Source organism: Aegilops tauschii, chromosome 1, assembly GCF_002575655.3.
Source record: "Aegilops tauschii subsp. strangulata cultivar AL8/78 chromosome 1, Aet v6.0, whole genome shotgun sequence".
NCBI lineage: Eukaryota > Viridiplantae > Streptophyta > Magnoliopsida > Poales > Poaceae > Aegilops > Aegilops tauschii.
The window spans coordinates 474,499,643-474,509,696 of NC_053035.3; the positions used below are offsets into that span (position 1 = coordinate 474,499,643).

A 10,054-nucleotide genomic window follows, 5' to 3' on the forward strand; every position below is an offset into this window, starting at 1 on the left:
CCATGGATAATGCAATCTGTGTGAATTCTTTGTCAGATCCATCGACCAGGTGAGTGAAGAACGAGCTCCCAGATCTTGATGAAAGAGCCAAACTGTGCCTCGCTATTAATTCTATCATCCACATCTCATTCATGATCCCATCTCAGAGAGGTTCTTTCTAGCAGCCATCTTGTAAAGCCCCAGCTCGAGTTCTTGATGAAGGAGTATGATTTTTTTTTATACAGTGAAAAAAATTTGAAGTCATGATTATGAGAAAAAAGAACATCGCCGTTGCCGGGGATCGAACCCGGGTCACCCGCGTGACAGGCGGGAATACTTACCACTATACTACAACGACTTTGATGCTCTTTTAATTATTAGCAAATATTACATTATTAGATCATATTGCGAGAGCAGCTCGATCAGGAAACTTAACCATCCGGCGAAAACTGAGACATATAACTGAGCTTCAGTTACTGAAGCATCGCAAGCGGTCAGGCGATCGAGATCGCCATGTCCAACTCCCCTTCTCATCGGCACCTCCCACCATCACCAGGGCCATCGAGATCCGCTCTTCAAATTCATTCCCGTCAAACAATGCATTAAACAAGCAATCTCACAAAAAATTTAAAATGACTAACGTGGATTTACTGATTTACCCGACATAGAAAAACGCGGGACATTATACAGAAAATTGCCTATAAGGGTGTTCAATCTTGCCTAATGAAACCCACAGAAAACCCGGCAAAAAAGAAAAGTAAAACATTCGGAAACAATCTGTTTTTCTCTCGTCCCTGTTTTCCTCTCGTCCCTGGCGGCTGGAACCCTAGCCGCCGCCAAGGGAGGCCGATCTTCCAAAGCCGCTCTACGGCGGCTCCCCTCCGCCGGCGACCTCAGTCGTCGGTGGTGAGGGGGGCCGCCGGATCCACGCGTGTGGATCGTTTTTACTTTCGTAGTCTAGGTTTTTAGGTTGTTCATCGTCTTTGCTTCGGCGGCGACGATGACAACGCTGAATAAAGATTCTTCGGATCCTTCCCTGACGAGGTCATCGGTCCTATGGTTGGGGATGGATTTGGAAACCAGTCTGTTCAAGCAAGGATAGCGTGGCGGCGACGGCATCCTCGTGGTGGACCTGTGTCCTCGGGCTCCGCCGTTGCGACGGCGTTTGCTCCAGCGTCGGCGCGGAGCTTGGGAGGTAGTCCAGGAGCGGATGCAGATTGTGGTCTGCATTGACGACATCTGGAAGACGGAGCATGTGCTGGGCTCGTGGTTCGTGGATGGCAGATATGGTTTCCTCCTTCGGCGTTTTAGTCGTGGTGGGGTGCTAGATTTGGAGTTCGATGGCGTGTCCGGGGTGTTGCCCCGGTCTGATTCGTTCAACGGTAAGGGCTTCACTTTTGGTGAGCCACCTTGAAGGTCCGCAAAGCTGCATATCAGCGATGGAGCCGCGTCGAGCTCGGGTGAGAAGGTGATTCGTCATTCTTTTCTTCGGTGGCTACTGTGATGGTGCCGGAGGCAGGTGACGGGCGTTGGTGTCAAGCTCGGAGATGTTCTGCTATCTTTTCAGTTTTGTCATGTCGGTCTTTACGTGACTTGTACTTTGTTTTTTATGATATGAATGAGACACGTACTACCATGAAAAAAAACCCACAGAAAACCCTTCAGGAAACATTGCGTGCGTGTGTCCATAGAAATGCTTGACATGTGTCACACGGGTGTTCTGATTTTCGTAATGAATTTCACTGAAGTCCCTAGGGGAAAACATTTGCCTGCGCGCGTCCACAAAAATGTGTGTATATTTGAGAGATTTGCTTAAAATGCCTTCATGGCTGTTCCAGTTTGTCTGCCAAATTGTGTCGTACTGAATTCCACTGAAAAACGAAGGGAGGTGTGTTGGCCTTGCACCAGTATGTACTACTAGTGCTGCTGCAACCTCCCTATCGACCTTGGAAAATGAAACTCTTTCTCCCTTACAAAGAACAAAAAAGAAATATCTCTAGCAGAACTCGGGATTGAGCTTCTTTCTCTCCAAAATATTATGGGATTTCATGTCGCGCCTTGAAAAAACCTAGCATGAGCAGTGCGGAGGAACCCCAAAAAACGCGTCGTATTTCTCGATTTGACATGCACAAGATGGACTCTATCTAACTACGAATTCAGATGTCAGATTTCAGTTTCCCCCACTTCCCATAGCAGATGCCCATGGTCCCATTGTGAAAAATCTCCGAGTCTCGTGGGAAAAATAGGTGGGTTGTAGTGAAGTAACATGTGCAGTGCGTCGTGACCTCGTCGCCCCCGCGCTTGCTCGCACCACTACCGGGCGTCTCCCCTTCTCATCCTCTTCATTCGACGCACGTGTGCGACGACTCCATCCCCAATGTGGTACCCGCTATCGCCGGTTCCCACAGCCCACACCCCCGCCTTGCCACCCGTCGGCCGCGTATCACGGAACTCTAGGGATTTTGCGTTGTTGTCCGCCGCGAGGTGAGAGGAGGGGAATGGACGACAGCGCGGTGCAACGCATTTCCCCCAAAAAGGAATGGTTGAGGCGCGGCTGCTGGGAAGCAAAAGAAACCAAACGCTCTCTTTCTAACATTTTTTAGGAGATTCTAGCATTTGTTTTTTTAGGGGATTCTAGCATTTTTTTAGGGCAAGATTCTAGCATTTGTAGAAAAAAAATGTATATGGCAGTTTCGTGGGCCGAATCCGCGCGAGCGGCCTGGCCTGGTACAAGCGATGCGTAGGGCGGCCTACCTAAATCCCAAGCGCGCCCTACCTAAATCCCTCCTGCTCTCTACCACCACCCAGCCGCCGTTCCGTTCCGCCCGTACCTTACCCCTCCCCACCACCCGCGCCTGCGTCGCCGCCGGCGCCGTCGCCGTCGCCCGTCCCATCTCGTCGGGGTGCCGCCGCCCCCGCCCCGCTCGTCCGCGGCGTCTGTCCACCGAGCCCCGAGGTACCGGCTTGTTTTATGACTTTTATCTTTCCATCCCGTCCAGCGAGTGGTCAAATCACCTTCGGAGCTCGCGCGTTGCAGGTCCCGCCGGCCGGCACCATGTGCGGCATCCTCGCCGTCCTCGGCGTCGGCGACGTCTCCCTCGCCAAGCGCTCGCGCATCATCGAGCTCTCCCGCCGGTAACACGCCCACCCCGCCGTTTCACTCCGCTCCCTCCCTTTCTGTGTTTATGCTTGGCCTGTCCCTGTGCGCGAGCGCGCCTCCGAGAGTTACAATTGAAGTTGGCGGTGGATTTGTGTGGACTGGAATAGTAGGCGAGATGCGGGTCAACTTTGGCCGGGTCATGTCGCTCTCGCTTTATTTACCATTTTTAGTTATTTGACTTGTCATGTTTTTTTTTGTTTTGTGATGGAAAGTCGTTTAGCTTATTTAGTGTGGAGATATTCATGAAGAGTTTGTGTTGGACGAATTGTTGATATACCGGGGAAATTCTGGTTAGCCTTTTACCGATGCAAGTTTCTCTGTTTGCGAGCGAGCTGTGGTGCGTGATGGCTTTTTATTTCGGGGCAGCATGTCTGTCCTGAGGAACTGTGAGGTTCTGGGTTTTGGGAGTAGAGTATGTGTACTGTACTTATCACGGAAATGTTCAAGTGATAATTTAGAAACTAGTGGCAGTTTTTGTTGCTTATCGATGTGCTTTACTTGTGTGATTGTGCATGCTGATGTACCTGAATGCTATTGATTTCTAACTTATTGAAATGCATTACTTGTAGCAATCCATCCATATTGTGTACATGTGCAATCATAGAATTTTTTTTATTGCAGAATTAGGACACTGTAGTGAGGTGTATAGGATTCTATCTGTAAAACCATGCAACATTATGCGTGTAAATGTGCGTTTTACTTGGGATGCTGCAAAATGTCTGCCCTTTTATGTAATTGCAGTCAGATAGTCGAGGATGTTAACATGGGATTGTGGTCAAATGTCGTTTATCCACCAACCTGTACAAACCTTCACTTCTATATCTACTGAAAAATTCTTTTACAAATAGGTTAGGAAATTACTATTTTCCAAGTGTTAGCAAAACCTAGTTTGCTGTGTCTTAGGACTTGCTGTGTGCAACTTCTCCATCTTTACGAACTGCATGGTCATGGGGTAACAGTTTGCAGGTTTTTTTTTTTACTTTAGCTTAGAGAGAGTTGTTGTTCAACACAAAGTTGCGTTAGATTAAACTGGAATTAGAAATGTTCTGTACTGTAGTGACTGAAAACCTCTGTGTGCTTCTTGTTATTTAAATGTTCTTAGGTGATACATGGTTCATTGTATGAAATCTTATGCACCCACTGATCTCAGTCTACCATTTTTGATAGATTACGGCACAGAGGCCCTGATTGGAGTGGTATACACAGCTTTGAGGATTGCTATCTTGCACACCAGCGGTTGGCTATTGTTGATCCCACATCTGGAGACCAGCCATTGTACAACGAGGACAAAACAGTTGTTGTGACGGTCAGTATCTGGAGTGAGAATGGCACTTTTTCATTTATCTTATTTGTGCTTTCATGATTCATTTCGATGTATAACACATGATTACGTCTCACTATTCTGCTATTAGTAACTAGCATTTGGTAGTATACTTTTGTGATGGGATTTTGGAAATGTTGTCTATGGAGCTCTGCTCAATACATCTTGTGAGACACGACCTACCCACCATATTTGCGTAACTAAACTAATTCTGTTTGACATTTCCAGGTGAACGGGGAGATCTATAATCATGAAGAACTGAAAGCTAAGCTGAAACATCATAAATTCCAAACTGGTAGTGATTGTGAAGTTATTGCTCACCTAGTAAGTTTCTATTCTTATTTCTCTATGTTCAGCTTCTTTTGGTGTCCTATTGTGTAACTTGGATTCTGCCAACACTTCTAAATGTTATCATCCTCCAGTGCTTATATTTTATATGTTAACATCTGTACTTCCAAATTCTATTGTTTTCACAGTATGAGGAATATGGGGAAGAATTTGTGGATATGTTGGATGGCATGTTCTCATTTGTGCTTCTTGACACACGTGATAAAAGCTTCATCGCTGCCCGTGACGCTATTGGCATCTGTCCTTTATACATGGGCTGGGGCCTTGATGGTACGCATGGAATATGTTCTTGTAGCTACTTGTCTGTTTGATCAAAATCACGACCATGTAGTTATAGCCTTTTTCCTCTCAAATTTATCTTGTTCTGGACTTTCTGTATGGTTTGCTTGGTTATTCAACTGTTTAAACGGTCACGCAATGTATCATGGGGAGGTGGAAAACAGGCTGCATGTAGGTTCATTTAAATTCAAGTTAAGATTAGAAGTAGATATATCATCGCTTGCCTACTTCATTAGATTAGAATTGGACAAGGCCAATTCATTTGCAGAATAACAATAAAAGATAATAACCCTAGATCTATCATCGGCTCACATCCTGTACAATTGGAGTGGTATCTCTCACCATTTCCAATTTGATAGCTAGAATATAGAGGTGTTACTCCCTCTGTCCGGATTGATAAGGCGTATTGTGATTGTAAAAGTTTAATCTTTGACCGTATTTTTTTATAATATTTGTTACTAGTTAAAAAATCACAATCAAGAGAAAGAGCTTTTTTATTCGAATCTAATGCTATAAATTTTGTGTCACATAGCTCATGTAGCATGAGATTAAATTTTGGGTCAGATCTTTAGACAATCAAAATATGCCTTGCATACCTGGATGAAGGAAGTATCTAGGTAGTGATGACGCCCATGATATATGTGCAACTAGAGCGTCTGATGGGGAAGATGTGGATAGACATAATATTTGCCAAGCTGACTGTTAAATTTGCAACGGAGTTAGCTATGCAAAGATTCTGAGATGTTCCGTGAACTGTTGAAAACTATGGTTGGCTGTCTGCATTTGCAAGTACATGGAACAGTAGGCACTGTAGTGTTTGTATGTTTCACAACTTGGCAGTTATATGGTTTTAAGTAGCTGCTACAAATCTACTATGCATTAATTTGTACATTCATTATTATTCCAGGGTCAGTTTGGTTTTCTTCTGAGATGAAAGCATTGAGTGATGATTGCGAGCGCTTCATATCGTTCCCCCCTGGACATTTGTACTCAAGCAAAACAGGTTCAAATGTCTTGCTGTAACAAATTGACGATCTCATCAGGCATTATACTAGAAATGCAGAGTTGCAAACTCTGAAGGCAAATATAGTATAAGCTACCATGTATGTTGTAAATATCCATTTGTCTTGCCTACTAATCTGCTTTCTAACATTTATCCTAGGTGGCCTAAGGAGGTGGTACAACCCCCCATGGTTTTCAGAAAGCATTCCCTCAGCCCCTTATGATCCTCTCCTCATCCGAGAGAGTTTTGAGAAGGCACGCCTTTCCTTATGTTCTCTGTTACATTTTGTACCTTTTGATGCATAAATTATATGTTTTATAAGCTAAGTTTCTTTACGTATATTTTATAAGCTAAGTTTCCTTTGCGTATATCATCTAGTCCTATATTTCTTAGATGAATTGTAAAATTTGCAGGCTGTTATCAAGAGGCTAATGACTGATGTGCCATTTGGTGTTCTCTTGTCTGGTGGGCTTGACTCTTCTTTGGTGGCTTCTGTTGTTTCACGCCACTTGGCAGAAACAAAAGTTGCCAGGCAGTGGGGAAACAAACTGCACACCTTTTGCATTGGTTTGAAGGTACATTTCTCAATGTTCTTGACTGGTGTATCTCCATTGCTGAGAATCTTTCAAACTTCAAGTTGTTTTCTTGCTCTTATGAGTATCTTATACAAGAAAAAAGAGGGATTTTCAGTGGTGTAACATAATCAGAGGATAAAAAATGATAAGAGTTCTGACACGTTCCATTTTTTGTAGGGCTCTCCTGATCTTAAAGCTGCTAAGGAAGTTGCTGACTACCTTGGCACAGTGCATCATGAATTACACTTCACAGTGCAGGTTCGTTATTTTTATTTGTCCTTTGCATAGAGGAAGAGACATTTTGAAGTTATTAATTCATCTGAAAAAAAATCGTAGGAGGGCATTGATGCTTTGGAAGAAGTTATTTATCACATCGAGACATATGATGTCACGACCATTAGAGCAAGTACCCCAATGTTTCTGATGTCTCGGAAAATCAAATCGTTGGGTGTGAAGATGGTTCTTTCGGGTGAAGGCTCCGATGAAATATTTGGTGGTTATCTTTATTTTCACAAGGCACCAAACAAAAAGGAATTACATGAGGAAACATGTCGGAAGGTAATTAAAGATGACATTGCTCCTTTTGGTTTATATCTGCTAAGTTGTTTAGATGATCAGCTGATTAACTTATTTGAGTTGTTTTGCCTGGCGTTTAGATAAAAGCTCTCCATTTATATGATTGTTTGAGAGCGAACAAAGCAACTTCTGCCTGGGGTCTCGAGGCTCGTGTTCCATTCCTCGACAAAAACTTCATCAATGTAGCAATGGACCTGGATCCGGAATGTAAGATGGTATGTAATTTCTTGCAATAATACACAAATCACTCTAGCTCTATTCATTTATTTTAACTAGCATCATCATCTTATATTTGTCTTCTTGGAAAAAAAAATAGATAAGGCGTGATCTTGGCCGGATGGAGAAATGGGTCCTGCGTAATGCATTTGATGATGAGAAGAAGCCCTATTTACCCAAGGTTGGAGAAGTTCATCTTTTTGTTTTGTTATTAACTTATTATATTTGCTCTGTTATGCTCATAAGGAAGATTTATTTTCTGTGAACAGCACATTCTTTATAGGCAAAAAGAACAGTTCAGCGATGGGGTTGGGTACAGTTGGATTGATGGATTGAAGGACCATGCTAATGCACACGTATGCCATCTTTTCTTTGTCAAACCATTCATAAGTTGGCACTTGTTTATTTATTCAACTTGCGATGGTTTCGTATTACTTTATCCCCATTAGAGAATTGACGTTTTCTCCCATTCATGTTCAGGTGTCGGATTCCATGATGACGAACGCTAGCTTTGTTTACCCTGAAAACACACCCACAACAAAAGAAGCCTACTATTATAGGACAGTATTTGAGAAGTTTTATCCCAAGGTCCAGAAGCTACAACCAGCATTTGCTTTCATCATGATATTTCCAAGCTATTTCATTTGCATGGTAAAAAAATGAATGCCTGCTCTCCACTTGACTAACAATTCAATTGTGCAGAATGCTGCTAGGCTAACGGTGCCTGGAGGCCCCAGCGTTGCATGCAGCACCGCAAAAGCTGTTGAATGGGACGCCGCCTGGTCAAAGCTCCTCGACCCGTCTGGCCGTGCTGCTCTCGGTGTGCATGACGCGGCATATGAAGAAGAAAAGGCCCCTGCATCGGTTGACCCCGTCTTGGAGAACGCCTTCCATCCACCAGCCCATGGAGAGAGCACCCTAGTCAAAAGCGCTGTTCCAGCAGCTGCTGTTTAACCTTCCATTCCATGGTTTCATGAAATGCTTGAGAAAATGTTGTCGCTTAGTTTAATTCTAGCTTCCTTGCAGCTTCAGCCATTCAGTGTAGAAATTGCTTTCCTCTATTTTGCTTGATGCTTTGTCGTAATGTTTTGCTTTCGCATGTATGTACTAAGTTTCTTTATGTGGCGAGCATCGCATTGTAAATATTTCACCATGGTTGTGCCATCGTTTAGTTTGCAAACTGCAAAGTTTCATTAATAAATTCCCATGTTGGTTTCTGGATTCGGTTATCTTTCTATGTTGCCCAGGTTAGCACCATCAACTTCTATTTTGGTGGTACTTCCGGCACTCCCAAGTCTGAAAGAACCCTCATCTAAAATGTTGTGAAAATTTTCAAAATCAGTGACATGCACATACAAGTATCAGTCATATACGAAATATCAATTTTGGGTTGTACTCAGCAGTTAGCATTCAACGTGGTTTTTATTCAATCTCATCTTGTGTTAACTATGCTTGCCGTGAAAGTGTAATTAACGTGAATTAAATTGCATGAAATTGGTAAAACTTTTTGTTGTACCATGGGATGTTCAAGTAAACGATTTTAGTGAAAAAAAGGCTGATACAAAAATGAAATTCCAACCACAGCCAGGTTCTGCACCGTGGACAAGATCACCAATCGGAGATTTGGCAAAAAGACATAACAAAGCTTAAAATTTAAAGTTAGGTGCCCTTTGGGTGTCTTTTCATTTTTTTTAAAGCTATGTACGCTCCGAGACTTGGTGAATTTTTATTTTTTTTGGACAGCATAAAGACTTTATTTCTCAAACAATAGCCATGTCATTTACAATCTTTAGAGAAATACTATAAAATAAGGGAAAGAAGAGTACCATGTATGCCACCAGATTGCATCTTAAGAAGTCGAAGATTTTCATTGATTGGAGCTAGCTAGCTGAGAAGGGAAACGATAACTTGGACATAACCGAGGCTTCCCCAAGTGTATGCTCAGGCGATCGAGATCGCCATGTCCAACTCCCCCTCTCGTCGGCACCTCCCACCACCACCTCCCGCTCCACGGCGACCCATGTCGCCGCCGTCCTCACGCCACTCCCTGCACCTTCTCATGCAAGTATGTATCTGTGCTCTCCAACGCATCTCGGTTCTTCTGCTTTAGGCGAAAATCGTCGATCTCGTCGTGCCTCCAATTGTTTTTTGGGAGGAGGTTCAATCGATCAGTTCAGCCCTGTAAGATCCAAAATTCATTCCCGTCCGGCACCGCAGTAAACAATCTCTCAGAAAACCTAGCTGCTCTAGCAAATTCAAGATCATCCACTGCCGCTTCCTGTAACCTGACTGAGTCTTTGTTCAAGTTTTCACCGACAAGTGTTTTTCATCTTTTTATTGCTCAAGGGAGTTCATAGTCCTCTCTTACAAAATTGAATTGCATGAGAAAAAGTGACACTACTACATGCTTACAAGCCGCGCCGAATTGCAGATAGTGGACAAGAGGCCCGGTCTGCGGAAACAAATAGTGCATCGTCGCGCCGACAACAAGGCGATTTTTCACAAGGTGCCCGAAATATGAGACAAAGACCTGTTTTTGAGCAACTCCCACAGGTATATCTTCTTGCTGGCAGTAAAGTATTCCCATCACAAGGAAA

General features: G+C 43.6%; 1 protein-coding gene and 1 non-coding gene across 3 annotated transcripts; one reads left to right on the forward strand and one right to left on the reverse strand.

The window, feature by feature from the left end:
• Positions 1-265: 265 nt before the first annotated feature.
• TRNAD-GUC (transfer RNA aspartic acid (anticodon GUC)) lies at positions 266-337 on the reverse strand. The gene has a single exon. It is a non-coding gene; the product is annotated as a tRNA-Asp (tRNA).
• Positions 338-2,748: 2,411 nt separating this feature from the next.
• LOC109741801 (asparagine synthetase [glutamine-hydrolyzing] 2) lies at positions 2,749-8,674 on the forward strand. 2 transcript variants are annotated; one of them, XM_020300888.4, is made up of 15 exons: positions 2,749-2,935; positions 3,017-3,114; positions 4,307-4,445; positions 4,689-4,784; positions 4,937-5,078; positions 5,995-6,090; positions 6,250-6,344; positions 6,504-6,665; positions 6,843-6,923; positions 7,002-7,223; positions 7,322-7,456; positions 7,558-7,638; positions 7,727-7,813; positions 7,938-8,045; positions 8,160-8,674. In XM_020300888.4, the coding sequence occupies exons 2-15, from the start codon at positions 3,035-3,037 to the stop codon at positions 8,409-8,411; spliced, it is 1,776 nt and encodes a 591-aa protein (XP_020156477.1). In that variant the 5' UTR covers positions 2,749-2,935; positions 3,017-3,034; the 3' UTR covers positions 8,412-8,674. The 2 variants fall into 2 exon arrangements, with proteins under 2 accessions (XP_020156477.1, XP_040246925.1); XM_040390991.3 differs by having other exon boundaries at positions 2,772-3,114.
• The last annotated feature ends 1,380 nt before the right edge of the window (positions 8,675-10,054 follow it).

What these genes read in the sequence shown, in the direction of transcription:
- LOC109741801 (XM_040390991.3), top strand. Translation starts at nt 2,951, where the DNA reads ATGACTTTTATCTTTCCATCCCGTCCAGCGAGTGGTCAAATCACCTTC. An exon ending in CATGGGCTGGGGCCTTGATG is followed by an intron (nt 5,079 to 5,994) that starts GTACGCATGGAA and finishes TTATTATTCCAG; the next exon opens with GGTCAGTTTGGTTTTCTTCT. An exon ending in TCCGAGAGAGTTTTGAGAAG is followed by an intron (nt 6,345 to 6,503) that starts GCACGCCTTTCC and finishes TAAAATTTGCAG; the next exon opens with GCTGTTATCAAGAGGCTAAT.